Source organism: Prunus avium, chromosome 3 (genome assembly GCF_965620075.1).
Source record: "Prunus avium chromosome 3, drPruAviu1.hap1.1, whole genome shotgun sequence".
Classification (NCBI taxonomy): domain Eukaryota; kingdom Viridiplantae; phylum Streptophyta; class Magnoliopsida; order Rosales; family Rosaceae; genus Prunus; species Prunus avium.
The window spans coordinates 7,334,906-7,356,177 of NC_142286.1; the positions used below are offsets into that span (position 1 = coordinate 7,334,906).

A 21,272-nucleotide genomic window follows, 5' to 3' on the forward strand; every position below is an offset into this window, starting at 1 on the left:
TTCAGAGGAGTATGATTCTGATAATGTGCAGCCTATATATGACTCTGATGATGACACTCCAATGACGGATAGATGGCCAGAGTTCAATCCGGCAACTGACATGAGAGATCCACAGTTTGAGGTTGGGTTGAAATTCAGTGATTGTAAAGTTTTTAGATCGGCTGTCAGAGAACATTTTATAAAGATGAATAGGGATGTTGTATTTGTGAGAAGTGAGGCTTTCAAGCTAAAGGCAGTTTGTGCATATCCAAATTGTCCATGGGAGAAATATGCTTCCAAAATGCAGCATGAGAAGACCCTGCAGGTTAAGAAATATGAGGGTGAACACACTTGTGGTATTGTTTGGGAGAACCCCACTGTCAAGTCTAGTTGGCTCAATGCCAAATATATGGAAACATTGAAGAGCAATCCAAGTTGGCCAGTTAGCTCATTCATGGAGACTGTGGAGAAGGATTATAACACTGGAGTTTCTAGGCAACAAGTTTATAGAGCAAAAGAGAGGGCATTGAGGCAAATTGAGGGAATATACACAGAACAATACTCCAGAATTTGGGATTATTGTGAAGAGTTAAGGAAGACCAATTCAGGAACAACAACCAAAGTTCAATGTGATTTCAATGAACAATTGGGTCATTGTTGCGTAGATTTAGCTCCACCAAAATGGATTAAGCTGCATCCTCAACTTGTGATACTCGCAAGTGCACGAACCGTTGGTAGTATAGCATATGTAAGTGCGAGGTCGATTCCACAGGGATTGGTGATTGAATGATCCAATTTAGTTTCCCTACACAAAATAGAAACAAAAACAAAGAACATAAAACAAGGAAGAAAGAAATAAGTAACTCAAGCAAATAAGTTCCCAAGTTCAATTTAGATTAATGGATTGATTCTAGCTAAAGTATGATTAAGCCATGGTGTGTGGTCATAACCTTGTGTTCCTAATTCCCTAATTTGATCATTTGTTGTCTAACCTAAAATTAAGCATTAGGAACCCATTAAGCATAGAAGAACATTTTAAACAACCAAGTATGTATCTAATCCCTGTTGTCGAATGTCCATACATACTCTTCCTATTCATAGTTCAATTCGAATTAAAGCATGGTGTATACTCTTAATTCAAACCAAGATAGCTAACATGCAAGCCTAAATGGTGATCAATCATTCAAACTAGCATATTAACTTATAAGCATAATGAATAAGAACAAAAACCATAATTGAAACTTGGAAACTAATTCAACTTGAAAACTTAAGAAAAGAATTTACATAACAAAGAAAAATAAATTACAACTAAGAAAACATTAAGGAAACTAAGAGAACTTTGAGGAAGAAAGGAAGTGTTTGAGAACTTTGAGGAGGGAGAAGAAAGTGTTTGGGAACTTTAGAGAATTTTGGAAGAACATGTGTTTGAGAGCTTTGAGGATTTTGGAAGGGAATGTGTTTAAGACATGGGGAATTTGGAAGAGAGTGTTTGAGAACTTGGAGGATTTGGAGAAGAAAGTAGAGAGGTGTTTTGAGAGCTTTGTGGATTTTGGAAGAGAGTGTTTAGGAACTTTGAGAATTTGGAAGAGAGTGGTTGAGAACTTGGAGGATGTTTGTGAACTTGGAGAATTTGAGAACTTAGGGAAGGAAGAGAAATGTGTTTGTGAAGTGTTTGAGACATGGAGACTTTTGGAAGAGAAGGGAAGTAGAGAGATGTTTGAGAACTTTGAGGATTTTGGAAGAACATGTGTTTGAAAGCTTTAGAGAATTAGAAGAAGAGAAAGGAAAAGTGTTTGATATTTAGTACAAAGAAATTTAATAGAATGATCTTATTACAACAATTGAGAACTACAAAGGGAAACTAAGAGAATTTGAGGGAGAGAAGGGAAGGGAGCTCTAGAGAAGTGTTTGAGAGCTCCCCCCCCTTGGGGTGTTATTACAAGCTTAGAGAACTTCCCTATTTATAGGCCTAGGGGAAGTGAAAATCAGAATTCAATAAGACTAATGCATACAACACTTGAATTATAAAATCTGAAATGGTTGATGCACTTGTATTAGAAAATCTGAAATGAGTGATGCACTTGTATTAGAAAATCTTGAATTGGTTGATGCACTTCACCACTAAATCCCACCAGCAGCCCTAGCTCATCTTCATGTCACCATGACCAAGCTTCCAACCAGAAATGATAGCTCATACCTAGCTCACCATGACCAAGCATCCAACCAGCACATGCTGAGGTCAGCATGACCAGAAACTTCAAGGGCTTACAACTTGGGCTTCTCTTAATCAAATTAGGACTTTAAGCACTCTAAATTGAAGTTCAGAATGTCTTCTTTCCAGCCATATGTTATTTGGGCCAATCCAAGGTCGGAGGAAGAAGTTAAGGCCGAAACAAATTGCTAACTCATTTTCCGCGCTGATAAGATCCATCCTGAGCATGGTTCTGTGTTTGCTAGGTAACGGACTCCAGATTTATCCAATGGGGCTGAATTTTGGATATGTTATAGTACACACCAATTGGAGCAACTTTCATGAAGAATGTGGCCTCATCCGAGCTATGTAGGTTGCTGAAACAAAGCTTGCAATATGACCTACGGAACTGGACTGGCAGGGGGCTGTAGCCATAATGAATTTGTCTTTAAGCTCTTCATCAATTCATCCAAATTAGGCCTTAACATGCTTGAATTGCATGAATTATGTTCTCCAAAGCCATCATTGTTACCTAAAGCTCAATTAACTGAAAGATAAACACAAAAAGGATTAAAAGCACAAGTTTAACTCAAAAACATAACCAAATCATAAGCTAGAAGGGTAAGAAATAATATACAATTATGAACCGATCAGTCATCCAGTGTTTCAAAGGTTATATGTGTGTCTAGGTGCATGTAAAGTAGGGTTTATTGATGGATGCAGACCCATTATTGGATTGGATGGCTGCTTATTGAAGGGTGCATATGGAGGGCAATTTTTAGTCTTTCTGTTGGAATTTTAAAAAGGTTTTCAAAATTTAACCGTTTTATTTATTTAAATTTTGGTTGTTTATTTTATTTATTGTGGGGGTTATAAATATTTAATATTCAGGTTTTATTTATATATTAAATGCCTTAATTTTGTGGTTGGTGAACTTTTCTAGTTGGTGAAGGTTACATGTTATTGGATGCCTATAAAAAGTCACTCCTCCTTCACATTTGAAACAACAACAATACACCATCAGAATATCACATACCACAATCACCACCACAAACTAATTCTCTCCTTTTCTATCTTTATATATATATATATTCTCTACTTTATATTATTATTGAGTGCTGCTATTTCCACCCACCTGTCCTATTTTCCCACCCACCTTATCTTTCCACCCAACATATAAATTTTGAAAAATACAATCTTATTATTCCACCCACCAATAGTCCTAAAATACCCTTTTAATTATTACCTCATTTCCTCTCTCCTTTTAAAACATGTTCTCTTCTGATTGCAAGAACTATATGGAACAATGGCTTTCTTCTCTTCAGAACTTTGACGCCTATGACTAGCTGACATATCTCAGGATTGGCAAAACTAGAAAATAATTTAGAATGGGATAGGCCTTGCATCACCATCCTTCCTAGAAGCGCAGAAGATTAACATCCATCAGATTTCTGAGGATAATTTCAAAGCGCCTTTAATTTTGAAAGAATTAGGAAGACCCTTCTTGTTTTCCAGCAATGCTGCATGCTAATAATGTAGCATCCTTCTACTACTAGGCGAGCATCATCCAGTGCAAAGAGAAATGTGAAATAACCATGGAGAAGTTGGGGGACGCCACTCCACGTCGTGGCCTACGAGTTGGGTGGAGAGGTTGGTTTGGTGACATAAGGGGAAGATGGTGGTTCAGGCCTCTGTCTCTCTTCGCTTTCTCTCTCTCCCCCCTCTCTTTCTTCGAACAAACCCAGCCCTTGCAGATCGAGTTTGGGGTTTTTTCCTTGAGTCCTTAAAAGTCATTTTACAAAGGGGTTTATTTGTTTTTAAAATTTTGAAGATAAGGTGGGTGGGAAAATAGGACAGGGGGGGTGGAAATAGCAGCACTCTTATTATTTTGGCAATGATTCTGTGACTTGGATACCTATATCCATCTATGAACGTGCTCATAGCGGATCTTGAGTTTGTGTATAAGTGGTCGTATCTTGGAGTCTTGTAGACCGTCAGTACCTGCACGTAGAGAGGCTACAAAGGCTTTAGGACAGTGTCTTTGACGTGCTTCACCGTACCAAACTCACCATCTTATTTATTATTTATTTTCCTTTTACTTACCTATTATTTGTTTCAATTGCTTTAAATATTGTTGGTACATTTATATTTTATAATTTTGTTACTAACGTTTGGCAAATTACTACTAGTGTTTGAGGGAAAAAGAAAAAAAAACTGTTTGTTTTGTTGCATCTTTTCTTGATATATATGTTGCATCTTTAGTGTGGATGTCGGCAATTCTTTTCTTATCACAGGTTTTTATACTTATTTTTCTAGGAAACTGTTTGATCACTGATTGTCTTTGCAAATGTTGAATTTATTTGAAAACTCCTTATATTTCTGTAATAAAGGGAAAATAGTGATTTATGTTGTTACGCATAGATAAACAAATATGTATGATTTTTCTAAATCTTAAAATAGTTTCCTCTGTTATATATAAACAACTTGATTATTCTATTTACTTATTAAACTCAAAAAACATGTTGTGGTATTTTTTGTGTGTAAATTTTCTTTGTTGGCGTAAAAGAAAGTGTGATTTTAAGATGAGATTTTCTATTTAAACCCCACACTTCTCTTAGTTCACCCCATGTTCTAAGTTCACCCCAACTTTTAATTTAAATTTTCAGAATTTCTAAGAAAACCCCACTATCTTCCCAAACTACCCTTAAATACACTCCAAACTGAAAAAATAAAAAATAAAAGAGATTTTCTATGTAAACCCCACAATTTTCTTTGTCAAGCATATCCATTTAAATATATTCAAGAATAAAAGTCAATAACGAAAAATCATGCAGCTTCAAAATTAAGCACATGAATTGCTCATTGTATTGAAGGCCTCATATGCATTACCACTACTAGAAAGCAATCAGAGTGATTAGAGAAAAGCAAATAGCATAGGTTGAAATTGGTATTGACTGGTAGCAAATAACCATTATGTTACAGTAGGTCCTTAAAAAAAAACAAAATTCACTTATGAAACAAGAAATTAAATGACTTAAAGAAAAAACATTCTCATACAAGAAAGTAATCAGGATGACATAGAGAAAAGCGACCCTAGACGAAGTTATAAATCATATTGCACGGGCTAAGAATAGCCTCATTGTGGCCATTAATTAAGGTTTCTCATCACAGAATAGCAAATATCTCCATCTTCTTTATGCAACATAATGATAAATGCAATACCTTTCTAAGCAAGATGGCAATATCTGCTTTTGAATCTTCAATGGACTGGCTTCCACACTCAGTGCACCGAACACAAGTCGAGCCAACCCAAAATCCCCAAGTTTTGCGTTGAAATTTGAATCCAACATAATGTTGCTGGATTTGATATCCCTGTTCATCAGCAAGAGTGCAAAAAAAAAAAAGAAAAAAAAAGAAAAAGAAAAAGGAAGAAGAAGCAATCAACAGCCAAGCAATCAACAAAGGGAAGAGAATAAGATCATTACAGCCAAACAATCAACAAGTCTTTCCATCAGCTCCCGCGCTGATTTTAAAGAGGTAGGCTCATAAATGTTCTACGTCTTTAAAAGAGAAGAGTAATCTAGCAATAAGATGTAGAGGAGTTTGTATTTTTCTAAAACTTAATATGAAGAGTGGTGGGGTGTGTGTATAGATATACTAGGGTTAAGTATTAAGTTGGATGACCTTTTTTGTCTTTTTACACAATAATAAAACTTACAGCTTAATGATTTAAGTATTGGGGTGAACAAAGAGAAGTGCGGGGTTTAAATAGAAAATCTCTTTCAAGATTCTGTTTATAGATTTTGCTTGAGAGTATAAGAGTTATTATATTGTACAGGATTGTTGAAGTTGAAACGAAGAACTATTTTTTATTTGTTATATGTGAAACCATACATCTTTGAAGTTGTATCTGCTAAGTCTGAATTATAAATCATATGTGTTTTAAATTAATTGCGACTCTTATAATTATGACATTATTTCTTTGTATAAATTCGGCGACACATTAAATTTATGGTTTTGGTGTGTACGTTATTCATTGCACACTTGTATTTTATAATTGAGAGTTTGCTATGATGAAATTTAAGGTCTGATTAATATATTTCTATTGTTTCTTATAAAAAATAATGAAAAAAAAAAATTTCTTTAATTAATTTACTCTGAAATAAGTTGTAGTCTAAGCTTTGGTGAATTGTTTTCTTTTTAAAGAAATTTATATCTTGCAATTATCCTATTGGAAAAAAAAAATTGTAAAGCTGAATTTTCAAATTGACTACCCTATGCAGTTCAGGCATTACGAAGCTCTATCCCAACACCTCCAATGAACTTTAAACTGAGGGAGGATCATTTGTCAGGAAGCTCATTTGAAATGAGAAATTGATATTTTACAAAGCTTAGACTACAACTTATTTTAGTAATATGAATAATTAATGACTTTATTTCAAAAGTGTTGGTATTTTAATGGGAAAATGAATATCAAATTATATTATTGCTTATGTTGGATATTTATTATCTGTGGTTCTGGAAAATTGATCAAATTATGTTATGTGTGGTGTCTTTCGAGTATTTTATATAACTATACATATATATTGCACTAATGATCTTGTCCAAAGCTTATGTTATTTATGGGAATAGAGATTTATGTGATTTTCAAACAGGAGTTATGATGAAATCAAGATATTGGGGTCGAATATCATATACCCCGAGATAAGTGCTACCAATTAATATTTTATCTTATGCAAGTGTGAGCATTGCTATAAATGTGTGTGATTCTAAGAAATTAACTTAGTTTGAATTTTGTGAAATAAGACAATACAGAAACTTATCATTTTCCACTTGTTTAATTTTGTCAAATTTTAAATAAATAAATAAATAATCTAAAATGGAAATGGAAAATGGAAATCTATTTCATGATCTTATCTACATGGTCCTTTTGTTCTTTACAAATAAGAGTTTATATTGTGTCTGTTTATTGTTTTGCTTAATCTAGAAATGTCAATTCATGAGAATCCTTTTTCTTGATTGCATACACTTATACCTTTTCTTTTCCCCATGGAATTTCTTTATATTGGTGTGAATGCCCATTTAGGCCCCGTTTGGGATTGCTTTTTTTTGCCAAAAACCTGCTTCACTTTAAAGTTAAGCAGTTTAAGGTGTTTGGTAAAAAGACAATATCCCGATTATTTTAAAAGCAATGACCTTTTGACAGCAGCTTTTAAAAGCAGGCTCTGAGTTGCTTTTCAAAGCTGCTTTCAAAAGAAGCAGAGATGAACATTAATGAATTTTTTTAATTTCCAAAATACCATCATTCATTTAAAAAAATGACACCACCTCCACTTTCACATCCAACTCCACCACTTGCACCACCACATTCACTACCTCCACAACCACCGCCACCACATCCTCTTCCTCCTCATCCTTCACCACCACCACCACAACCACCACCTCCTCCAAAACCTCCAAATCCACCACCACCTCCACAACCAACATCACCACCACCTCCACCACCACCACCACCACATCCTCCTCCTCATCCTCCGCCACTACCACCTCATCCACCACCTCCACCCCCACCTCCTCCTCCACCACCACCACCACCGCCTCCTCCTCCAAAACCTCCAAATCCACCACCACCTCCACAACCAACATCACCACCACCACATCCTCCTCCTCATCCTCCGCCACCACCACCACCAACTCCACCTTCATCACCACCACCACCTCCACTCCATCACTACAACTACCACCACGCTGCCACTACCACCACCACCACCTCCACAACCGCCATCCCCACAACCACCAACTCCACCTTCATCACTACCACCACCTCCACTCCATCACTACAACTACCACCACATGATTAGTACATAACAGTTTTAACATTATGTCTATTTTAGTCATTATTCACAGTTATAACAATTTTATATTAAAATTTACCAAACGCTTTTACACTGCTTTTTGTACTAACAGCACTTTAAAAATATTGTTTACCAAACATGGAGCTGCTTTACTTTACAGCTAATTATTTTCAAAGCACAGCAGAATCAACTTTTTTTTAAAGTGACAGTAATCCCAAACTAGGCCTTAATCTTGTCAAACTTTAATTTGCTGAGTTTTCTATGGTTACTTGTTTTGAAACCAACCTCAATTTATTGAGAATTAGAACTTTTACATTTATGGAGAAATTAAATTTGACTCTTCTATTTTGTGCATATGCATATATTTTTCAAAATACAAAAATAAATGTCATTTTCTTTTTTGTCCAGATTTGTCTAATGGTCTCAATTCCTATAACTGTATTGGCAATAAAGTTATTAATAATGATGGGTGATTATTTCAATTAACATGGTTAAGAAATTTAATTGCATTTTTTGTGCTAAAAACAGTTAAGCTTGGCATAAGTTTTTTTTCCGTTGAACTTGCAGATTATAAATTTTATAGTTTGATTATATAAAATTGCTGCGGTTCTGATGTCAAAAGCTTTGCATCTGTTTTGGCCTCAAAATCGCTTTAATATTTGGAAAAACTATAAATTGCTATGGTATGATTTTGTCTTAAATTGGTATTCATATTTGACATTAAATTTTGTTGTTATAGTGGCATTTAATTTTGAATTTTGATGTCGGGATTTCAACCCGTAAATCATTTAAAATATTATTGGCATATCTTATGAATTTAAAATTAAATACAAATTTTGGTACAGTCTTCATATATTTTGAGAATTCCTAATTTGTGGGGATTGAGAATTTCCTTAACTATGTGGGTATTTCAAAATACAAAATTAGTTTCATGTTGAATTTAATTTTCCAAATTTTGAGTGGTTTGATTACCTCTTTAAAACATTTTTAAAACTGAAGTTATTTTGTACATTTATTATATAAGTTTTGATATCTCTTTTATTGGGATTTATCTTATTTTGTTTTAAGGCTTTTTATCACAAAACGTCCCTGACGTTTGCGAAATTATCAGATTGCATCCTTAAAGTTTTTTTGTATCACTAATGGTCCCTAACGTTAATATATGTGCTCTTAAATAGTCCTTCTGTAAAAAAAAACTGTTAAATCCAGGGATATAATCGTCAAATCAATCTAAAATTATAAAATATATATATAAATTTCTCTCTCCCCTCTTTTTATTTTATTTTATTTTATGTTTCCTTTCCTTCTCTCTCTCTCTCTCTTTCTTTTTTTCTTCTTTCTTCTCTCCCCGAGTTCAGTCTTATCTCTCCTCTTTCTTTTTTATTTCCTTCCCTTCTCTCTTTCTTTTCTTCTTCTTTCTCCTTTCTTTCCCCGAGTTCACTCTTCTCTCTCTTTCTTTTTTTCTTCTTCCTCTTGTCATGGGCATTTTTTTTCTTCTTCTCTCAGCTGGAAAACTGGGCATTTCCCCATTCTCTCTCCTTTATCTTTTTTTTTTCTTCATTCTCTGAGAATGATTTGGGTACAATGTGCAAGGGTTGGTTTGGGGCAAAAAGTCACGACGTCGGCTTCTATTGGCCTCTTCTTCTACCTTTGTTCAATTTTTATTTTTATTTTGGAAAAAAGCTGAAGAAAAAGAGAACAAAAAAATCCACAGACACAAACCCATTCGCAGGAAAATGAGCAACGACGATGGTAATCGGAATAGGAATAAGAAAGGCCAGTGGACACCGCCAAACAGACCCTACCAGGAGAAAGAGGAAGACATGAAGATTTGGGGAGAGAAAGAAGAAGGAGGAAGAAGAAAAAAAAGAAAGATAGAGAAAGAGAAGAGTGAATTCGTGGAGAGAGAAGAAAGAAGAAGAAAAGAAAGAGAGAAAGAAGAAGAAAGAAAGAGAGAAGGAAAGGAAATAAAAAAAGAGAGGAGAGAGGACTTTTTATTATTTTGGATTGATTTTACGATTATATCCCTGAACTTAACAATTTTTTTGACAGATGGACTATTTGAGAGCACCTATATTGACGTTAAGGACCATTAGTGATACAAAAAAAACTTTAAGGATGCAATCTGATAGTTTCACAAACGTCAGGGACGTTTTGTGATAAAAAGCCTTGTTTTAATTAGCCTTTAAATGTTTACGTTATTTGCCTTTGACAATAATAATAATAATTTATTTTAAAACCGTGTAGTTTTTTTGTGGGAGTTGATTTATTTTCTCAAAGGGAACTTTAATGCTATAATTTTATGTGTGGCTAGTGTTGAGTAGTTTTTGTTTTATGTTGAAAAACATTAGACCCATTTATATAGTCTAATTGCATTGCTTTACTATCGTAGGCTTTTTTTCTCACTTTTCTTCTCACTTTTGTTTTCCACAATTTTGAGTGTGTTTTCAATTTCTTTATGCTATAATGGGAAAGATTCATTATATTCATTTAGTGATAAAATAATTTTTTCCCTTGGCAAACATGTTGTGTCTATATGTGAAATTTGTTTTCATTATGAAATTTTATTATGAGACTAACTTGTCTTCAATTTTGATATGATAATTTGTGCAACTAATGATTACCTTCGTATAAAATTTTGGTAGAGGCTTCTTATTGTCTTATAGGTTCCTATTGAGAATTAAGAAGATACAATTTTAACCTGGATATGCGATCATGATTTTAGCCATTTGGAGTGCACATAAAGGGAGTAAGAGTATCCTGAAATACTCAGTGTTTATAGTTAAATTTATTTAATGAATTAATTGTTATATTGTTGTTCATAAGTGGTAGCAGGTGTACTCAATGTTTCATGGACTTGAGAGGTACTCTTGATCATAAGATTTAATGTATGATGTATTTCCGTTATACTTAACTATATACCAATGCATATTTAATTTCCAATTATACTGAGGTGAAATCCACTAATTATTTGTGTGCAAGATTGTGTAGGAAATATTTCAAAAACATGCAGGTTTAAAGCGCGCTAAAATAGAGAACAAAGACATTACCTACATTATATATGCCTTATGAAGGCTAGTCTTGATATGCATGCCTCATGGAGGAGGCTATTAATTCAAAACGTCGAGGGGGATGTGCTTAAGCCCATAAGGGAGTCACCTAGGGAGGTAACCCAACTTCTGTGATTGGCGATCCCATGAAGGAAGTTCAATGTGGTAGAAACAATCCATACTGTGTGACTCATATAGCACTCATAAAACTATGGAGATATCCTTGAGATATTCTTCTGCTCATCCCTAAGGCAAAAAGTGCTATTTTATGTGACGTCAGAAAGGGATTTATCCTTGAATGAGTTTCGAGGCGGCAAACTCCCACAGGGTGCAGGTCACATGTACTCTTGGAGAACTCACCTAAGTGAGAGACGTCATGAGGCCGCGACTATGAGAATTGGGCTATTATCTAGTAACTCTCATGAGAATCAAGATGAGCGCATGGCCATAAATAGTGCTACCCCGCATCCAAGTCTCAACTAATACTATGTGTGGGATATATTGAAGTTTGGTCAAAGGTGCCGAGTTCAATACTGTGTACGCTCAGGTTCCTCAAATGGAGACTATCATCATCACTAACTGAAGGTTCAAGCCCGGAAGGCACCTACACCTATTACATAGTATTATATTGCTCATATATAAATATATATTTTTCACTGTTTTTTGTCATGATAAATTTTGAAAACCTTGTGGGGGATTGTTGGAATTTTAAAAAGGTTTTAAAAATTTAACTGTTTTATTTATTTAATTATTTTGGCTGTTTATTTTATTTATTGTGGGGGTTATAAATATTTAATATTCAGGTTTTATTTATATATTGAATGCCTTAATTTTGTGGTTAGTGAACTTTTCTGGTTGGTGAAGGTTACATGTTATTGGATGCCTATAAAAGGTCACTCCTCCTTCACATTTGAAACAACAACAATACACCATCAGAATATCACATACCACAATCACCACCACAAACTAATTCTCTCCTTTTCTACCTTTATATATAGATATATATATTCTCTACTTTATATTATTATTTTGGCAATGGTTCTGTGACTTGGATACCTATATTCGTCTATAAACGTGCTCATAGCGAATCTTGAGTTTGTGTACAAGGGGTCGTATCTTGGAGTTTTGTAGACCGTCAGTACCTGCACGTAGAGAACAAAGGCTTTAGGACAATGTCTTTGACGGGCTTCACCGTACCAAACTCACCATCTTATTTATTATTTATTTTCCTTTTACTTACCTATTATTTGTTTTCTTCAATTTCATTATACCTTAAAAGATTTCCAATTTATTTATATGTTATTTATAATATAATGTTTTTGTATTTGGGTTTACGAAAAAAGAAAACTATTTTTTTTATACGCTTTCATATCAGATAAGCAAAAAGGATTATTACCAGCTTTTGAGCAAGTAGTTCCTAACAGTGACCACAGGTTCTGTGCAAGACATCTATTTACCAACTTCAAATTACAATTCAAAGGGAAAGCTTTGTCTGACAAATTCTAGGGCACTGCAAGAGCAACACTTGTTCCACACTTTGCAAGACAGATGCAAGAGCTGAAAAACCTTGATAAGGATGCTTATGATTAGCTGACTTGTTGTGAATTTTAGACAACCTGAAAAATGGAGATTATAAAGATTAGTCTAAACACAAATTATACTCGCAAGTGCACAAGGTCAATCGTAATATAGCATGGCAAATACGAGGTCATTCCCACGAGGATTGAGTTCAACTTCCAATTAGTCTAACCTAATTTCCTTTACAAAATACTTTAACTACTCTAATTATATAAACAAGAAATTAAACACGTAGCATACTCACGTAAACACAAAAGGGGTTTTTGAAAGAATGATTTAATTAACAACGAAATTAAAAGACAAAATAAGTAGAAAGTAACGAAACACAAGGATGAGAAATTCAAATTGATAAAAGCACTAGGACAATGAATTCACCACTAGTAATCCGATCTAGCCTCTTACTCACCTACCTATTTACTAACCATTTGATGTCGCCGCTTAGTTTTCCTTTTTCATGAATTACCTATGGTATTTAGGCTAACTCGTATATTCCTACATGCAATTCGCCTATGGTATTTAGGTCAAATATCAACACATAGAAACTCGTTAAGATCAATGAAAACCTCGCACAAGCATGTAAACCCTAGGAGTATGGTATTTACCCTAGACGAATTACAAATCCTAATCACATAAAGCAAGCCTCAAATTAAGTATGGTATTTACTCTAATTTGCATCCGATTACTCAATTAAAAGTCTAGATGGTGATCAAGCATCAAGATAATCAACCAAGTTATTAAGCATAGTGATTAAGAATCCAACATCAAACGGCAATCAATAGATAGGTAAAATAAGAAAACTAGATTATCATACTAGGGCTACATCATGCCCTAGCAAAAGAAAATTAGTTACACATAATCTTAGAATTCGACATAAACAAAAACATAAGGAAAAACAATCAAACTTAGCCAATTCCGGTACTCTTCCGACGTCTCCAATTTCTCCTAGTCTTTTCCCCCCGTGCTTAAGGAGTTGTTTCTCATGCTTAAATAGGACACCCCACGTCTATTCCTACCCTAGCTGGGCTTTTACAGTAGCCCAACAATAAAGAAAAACCTAATTAAAACATAAATCCAAAATGGGTAAGTACTTGACTCCTCTTCCTACTTGGACTGGGATAACATGTCAGTTACTTTGCTTGCACGTTTGGGGTTGTTCCTCCTCCAAGAAAAATCGGGAAAAATATGTAAATTGTAGACTTTTGTCTTATCTTTCCATCCATATATCGCACGCCTTGAGGAAAAATCAGGAAAGTCTTTAAATGGTCATTCTTCCACAGCAGCACAGTTTTGACGGGATTGCATCTTATGCTGACTTAACTTCAAAGACTGCTCTCATTGGCTGCTCCGAAAATTCTAGAAAAATTCCACAATCATCTTCAAGATCTCAGCTTTCATCTCCAATTGGTCTTGTGCTAAAACTTCACCAAAAAATCGTATTTTCGTTGAAAACAAATTACTTGCTCTGGAAAGCTGAAAATTGAGAAAATAAAGTAATAAGTCCTTTTAAAACCAAATTCTCCTACAAAAACTAAGTATAAAGAGTACATAAATATGTAATTTTATGGACTTATCATGACTGAAACAGGAAAACCTCCCAGACATTGGCCTTGATCACACTTCAGCACTCATGTGAAGTGTGATATGCTTTTAAACAATATGTGTGAGTCCTTCAATTCATTCATATTGGCATGCAGAGATAAGCCAATATTGACCATGCTTGAGATAGTTAGGTGTAAGTTGATGAGGAGGATACAAGGCAGAATGGACAAAATGAAGAATTGGACAAAGGCAATTTGCCCCAAGATTTTTAAGAAGGTAGAGATAAATAAGGCAAAAGCAGGTGGTTGTGTCACTATGTGGTCAAGGGGAGGAAAATTTCAAGTTGGCAGTGGTGGGATTTCACAGTATATTGTGCACTTGGATTTGAGGACCTATTCTTGCAGAGAATGGGATTTGACTGGTTGGCCTTGCGTTCATGGAGTGGCATCTATAAATTACAATGGGGGCTTGAACTTAATGGATTTTGTGGATGCATGTTATCACACTGAGACATATTTCAAGGCATATGAAAACCTCATACTACCTATGAATTGGATGGAGTTGTGGGATAGAACTAATATGCCACCATGTGTGCCTCCTTCATACTCCAAACAACCTGGAAGGCCAAGAAAAACTAGAAGGAAGGAAGCAGGTGAGTCAAGCAAGAAGGCCACGGTTGTTACAAAAGTTCAAGACTCACTGAGGTGTGGCCAATGTGGAAGAAAGGGCCACAACAAACAGTGCCGGATCCAGGAATTTTTCAGGAGAGGGGCAATAATGATTTTGGTAATGCCCAAGGACTGAATAAGAAACATATTATGAAAACCAGACCCTTAGTTAATTTTAAGATTGATTAGCACGATAAAATAAATGCAAAATTAATAATAAAAACATATTATCACAACAAAAAGATTAGATCAAAAAACAAGTAGTATCAATCAAGTCCTAATTAAACAAAAACTCTAATATCAAATGGTGATTTGAGAGCATTGTGCAAGGACTCTTCTTCGTTGTTTTTTTTTTTTTTGGACAGATGGGTAAGCCTTTTGATATTACATTATTATAATGAAATATTTATTATAACAACCAAGTAATTGAAGCAAGACAATGAATCTTGAAACGGTGGCATCAAAACCGAAGAGTTTGATTTTTTTTTAAACACTTCATTGAAACACGCGTTTCATTAAAAGTAAATGAAGGACGACGCTGTTTGTGACAAATAAAAATAGGGTTGTCTTCTTCATTCGTGAACCAGAGCCTCCATCAGCAACACACCTCTGCAACTCCTCTGCAACACAGCACGTGCCTCAATCGTGTAACTTGCCATATGAATGGTGCCTTGATGCGATTTCAGGAGGCCTCAGATCGTCGCACTCCATGAGGTGCGCCTTGATAATACCTTTTAAAATGCTAGAGAGCAAAGGGGCAAATCCAGCACATCCATGGCTTTTTCCGGCGAGGGGAGGTGCAACTGCACCTCCTTGCACCTCTGTAGGTCCGCCATTGACAACAAAAGGACTTGTCACAGGAATCTCCATCCCAAAACAAAAATAAAAAAGAGGAAAGCAGAGATAAACATTTCAGGCTGAACATTTGTTAATTTTATAAATTTTTATGTTTTTGGAATATGATGCAACTAACAGTTTATTGTTTTTTGCCTCATCCCAACAAACTACTCAAACAAGTGAAGCTGGTCCCAATACAACAACAAGGCGAGCTAAGCCTGCAAGATCTGTGCAGAAAGGAAAATGGAAGAGAAATGCCACCACTGCAATTGGAAGTTCAAATGTACCACCAACTGATTCAGCTGCTCCATCCTCAACATCTGCCCCCCTGCAAGTGGATCTGCACCTACTGCATCAACTGAAGCTTCAACTGACAATTCTTATTTATTGAGGAAACGGCCTATGGTTATGGGAGCATCAGACTTGAGCAAGGAATGATGATGGTTTTGCACACTTGTCTTTCTTTTAATGGTGGGAAATCACAGAGTTCTATTAGCTGGTTAGGTTAGGTTAGGTTATTTTGTTATCAGAAGACAGTTTTACCTTTATTAGTTGGTTGGGTTAGGTTATAATGTTATTTTGGAAGACAAGTTGCCTTATTTTGGGAAGATAGCTTGTGATATCTTGTAAGATAGGTTTTTTTTTTTTTTTGGAAAACAGGTGTTGTTTTTTTTGGAAAATAGGTGTTTTTTTTGGAAAACAGGTTCTGTTTTTTTGGAAGGTTGTAAATGTTACAAGTTGTTGGAAAGAACAGGTCCATTTTGTACATATTAATGCATTACCAAAATGTCACATTGTATGCAAATTAAATAGCCATCATGCTCATTCCCATTACATAGCAAAAGTGTTCATTCCCATTACATAACCAAAAGCACAGTGCTTTCCATACCAAAGGCACAGTGCAGACCCTAACCAAAAGCACACTACATTACACCACAAGCACAGTACCCATACCAAAAGCACAGTGCATCCCTTAAACACCACCTTTCATGCCAATTCCAAAGTCTTCAGCTTCAATCCATCTGATCCACCATTCCCTCCAAGGAAGAACATTGCAATCAGCATCCACGACACCACCAATGCTGCCCAAAGAACCTTCTCCATGCGTCTAGCCTTAGCTATTGAATTCTCCAACTTATCCCGCGATTTTAGCAACCCCAGAATCACAACTTTAGACCTTTCACACATTTCCATATCACACCAAACCCAGAAATCAGAACCTCCTCTGCACAAAACCCACTCTGTAAATTCATATTTGCACCTGCTACAATTCAAAATCTAATATTTTGCATCAAATCCAGCTTTTTACCTTTGCACACACAGCGAATTGCCTCCCAGGATTCAAAATTGTCCACGACGTTAGGATTCTCGCATTCTTACCACACCAACACACCATCGCCTTATGCTCCATTTCTCCTTCGTTTTCTGGGTTAAGGAGCCCATACACTTGAATAAACCTTTGGGCGGCTCACTTCTTCGAAATCGTAGATCTGAGCTCTGAGTTATGGAGATTTAGGATTTAGGTTAAACTGAGGTTGAGGACGAACGACGTCTTTGTGGCTTTGTCTTCGATCTCTAGCTTTGCAACGAGTGCCTAATTTGGGTGCGATTTTCAGGTTTTTTTTGTTTTTGAATTGTCGAAACCCAAAAACTACCCTTCAACTAGCATGCGCGGAATGGTCAATTTGCTGGTGGGGTGGGTCCCAAGGGTGCCACGTTAGCATTTAACGATTGACTGTCTGGTCAACTTAACGGAAAGATGAAATTGGACAAAGTTGAAAACATAAGGGCGTAAATTGATAAAATTGATACCCTGGGGCCTAATTTGAGAATGACCCTAAACCAGTCGGGTGTCTTTTGTCGTTAGCTCATTAAATTACATTTATTTTAGAGAAAAATAATACATAATATTAAGTCTATTTGTTTCTCTAATAATAATATGTTTTAAAATTGAATGTTTTCTTTAAAGCAACCATGCCCTCTTCTTTCTCTGAAAAACCTGCTCTCCTTGAAACTTTTTTTTTTGGATGAGAAAAGGGGGTTAAAGAACCCCAAAGGAAAAAACACACAGATTACACAACATTTATCAAACGGGTCTTAGCAACCCCCAGCGAATCATCAGTCAACAGGTTGCCAATCCAAACAGGGCTATCATCAAGGTACCAATACCCCATGTCAAGGTTGTGACTCCAAGTAGCTAAACCATCTGCAACAGAATTCCTCTCTCTATAAATGTGTTGAATGTCAACCCTTCTAAACTGGTTCATGATCCTCTTGCAATTACTAACCAGGCCAGCAGTAGGATGAAAATTATCCACCTCAGCATTCTGTATGAGCTTCACAGCAATAGCTGAGTCCATTTCAATAACAACATCATCAACATGTTTTTCCACAGCAAGCTTTAGGCCAAAAAACAAGCCCCATAACTCAGCTTCAAGAATTTTTCCTTTCCCCAAATTGACAGCAAACCCACCAAGCCATTGTCCTAGGTGGTCTCTGAGAACTCCTCCAGCACCAATAGCTCCAATACTTTCTTTGCGGGATCCGTCCACATTTAGTTTAACCACCCCCAAAACAGGGGGAATCCAAGCCAGCATGACATGCACCCTATCAATATTATTCTGGATGGCAGCAGTAGCTTTAATCCATTCCTTAGCATCAGACAAAATTATTTCTCGCATATTATAAGGTAGCGGTGCTTCATTTTTAAAGATAAACTCATTCCTCCATTTCCATATGTGCCAGCAGATGAACACAAATAAAATTTTCCAAGGGATTTGAGAGGATTGTACCTTAGAGCACAGGTTGTTTAAAAGCCAAGGGTGTAACTCAGCTTGGTAGAAGGAGTCAAGAATATTAACAATAAATAAATTCCACACTCTTCTTGCTCTAGGGCAGTCCCGCAGGATATGCATGGTTGATTCAATAGGCCACTCACAGATGTTACAATCCGGATTTGCAGTTAAATGCCTGTGAGTACGCTGATCATTCGACAAAATTTTTTCCTGGAAAACCAACCAGAAGAAAATTTGAATCTTGGGAGGGATTCTGAGTTTCCATAGCACTTTCCACCAAGGATGTAACCACTCTGTCCCTTTGAAAAGTAAGTTGTACGCCGACTTGACAGAGAACAACCCATTAGGAGTAGGTTTCCAGATTTGGCAGTCCTTTAACCGCCCCCCAAAGTCAGCAGGACAATTTATAATTTTCTGGACCCAATCCTCAGGTAGCACACTTTGTAGCTTTTCTACATCCCACCAGCCATTAGTAAAGAAATCTGAGACAGCAACATTCAAATCTCTATCAGGAGTAGCATCCACATGGTAGATAAGAGCTTCATCGCATAACCATTTGTCTTTCCAAAAGTTGACACGATCTCCTTTTCCAAGCCTCCAGGTCAATCCTTTATCAAGAATTTGAGCACCAAATAAAATCCCCTTCCACGTGGGAGAGCAGTTTTTCGTAGGAGTCAAAGGAGGTTCACAAAAGGAATGACCCTTTAAGTATTTTTTCTCAAAAATCTGAGACCACAAGCCCTCCTCCTTCTTCAATAATCTCCAGGCACTTTTAGCTAGAAGGGCTTGGTTCATATGATGAGTTTTCTTGAAGCCAAGACCACCATGGCTCTTAGGTCTACTTGCAATGTCCCACTGACATAGATGAATTTTGTGTTTCTTGTCACTGCCTCCCCAAAAAAAATTCCGATTTAATCTATCAAGATCCCCACAAATACTCATAGGCAATTTGACAGTTTGCATAGCATAAATAGGAATAGCAGAGGTGACAGCTTGGATTAGAGTTGCTCTTCCTGCAATAGAAAGTACTTTACTTTTCCAGGATGCAAGTTTAGCGTGCATTTTCTCCACAAGCTTGCAGTAGGTGGCCTTATTCACCCTAGTGTGCAACAGAGGCATCCCCAAGTACTTGATACAACGATAAGGAAAAACAAAAAGAGACGTATTGGAATAATAAAGCTCTGTATTTCGTTGATTAAACTGAATGGGAAAATTACAACTTAAATAAGAAAACAAGTCTGCTGCTGCAAGCAACATAACATCCACTTAGCAGATTTTGTGGAACTACATACCACGACTCCAGCATGAAAAATGAACCTGACCATGATTCCTAAAACTTAGGGATTCTCCTGTAGACTAGGTAAACAAGACTCCTAACTACATACAACCACTTTATTGAAACATAAATAATCTAAAGATAAATCTTAACACCCTCCCTTAAACTGATTTCTGCAGAAAACAGTTTAGGATTGATCTTCATCTTCACTTCACTCATGTGCGAGTCCCTCCCTTGAACAAACTCCAAGCACACTTCTGAGCTTCTCAAACACAGGTTGTTTGAGAGGTTTTGTCATGAGATCAGCAACTTGATCTTCACTCTTACAGAACTGCAACTCAATCACACCATCCTTGCATAGATCACGCAAGAAATGATATCTAACGTCGATATGTTTGCTTCTTCCATGCATAACTGGATTCCTGGAAAGCCTGATTGCTGAAACATTATCACAATAAATTGTTGTTGAATCTTGTTGCTGGTTACCAAGAACTTCTAGCATTCTTCTCAACCAAATGGCTTGGCAGGAACATGAAGCAGCTGCCACGAACTCAGCTTCAGTAGTGGATAATGTCACAATTTGCTGCTTCTTCGAGGACCATGAAATTGCACCTGAACTCATTAAAAACACATTTCCAGAAGTGCTTTTACGATCATCAATGTCACCTGCGTAATCACTGTCAGTAAAACCAAGAAAACTTGACTTTTTTACTTTCTTATAAAAAATCCCAAAATCTGTTGTGCCTTTCAAGTAACGAAAGATTCTCTTGGCTGCCCTGAGATGCATCTCAGTGGGATTCTCCATATATCGACTTATCACGCTTACAGAATGCATGATATCAGGCCTCGTGGAAGTTAGATACATCAAACTTCCAACTATCTGTTTGAAATAAGTGCTGTCAACTCTCTCCCCATCAGGATCTTGACTCAACTTCGATCCTACCTCTGCTGGAGTTTCGACTGGATTGCTGTTCAGCATCTGAAACTTTTCCAATACTTCCAGAGCATATTTCTTTTTTGCAAATAAAAATACCAGTTGCTGATTGTACTACTTCTATACCAAGAAAGTAGTGCATCAGCCCCAAGTCACTCATATCAAACTCTTTCATCATAGACTTCTTAAAATCATCAAACATGTCAACACCACTTCCAGTATAAATTAGATCATCAACATAAAGGCATACAATGAGCATTTTACCTTCATCACCAGCCTTTATGTATAAAGTATGCTCATAAGGACACTTTTGGAAGCCTTGTTTGACGAAATATGCATCTATGCGGCTGTACCAAGCTCGTGGTGCTTGTTTCAGCCCATAAAGTGCCTTCTTCAATCTCAGAACCTTCTTCTCTTTGCCTTGTTGCACATAGCCTGGAGGTTGATCGACAAACACTTGCTCTTGCAATTCACCATGTAAAAAAGCAGATTTCACATCTAGTTGAAATATAGGCCAGGAGTTTTGAGCAGCTAGAGAGATTACCAAACGAATTGTGTCTTGCCTTGCAA

At 36.2% G+C, this 21,272-nt stretch overlaps 1 protein-coding gene across 1 annotated transcript; it reads left to right on the forward strand.

The window, feature by feature from the left end:
* Positions 1-61: 61 nt before the first annotated feature.
* LOC148295522 (uncharacterized) lies at positions 62-14,996 on the forward strand. Its single transcript, XM_088250505.1, has 2 exons — positions 62-510; positions 14,348-14,996. The coding sequence occupies exons 1-2, from the start codon at positions 62-64 to the stop codon at positions 14,994-14,996; spliced, it is 1,098 nt and encodes a 365-aa protein (XP_088106631.1).
* Positions 14,997-21,272: the final 6,276 nt, after the last annotated feature.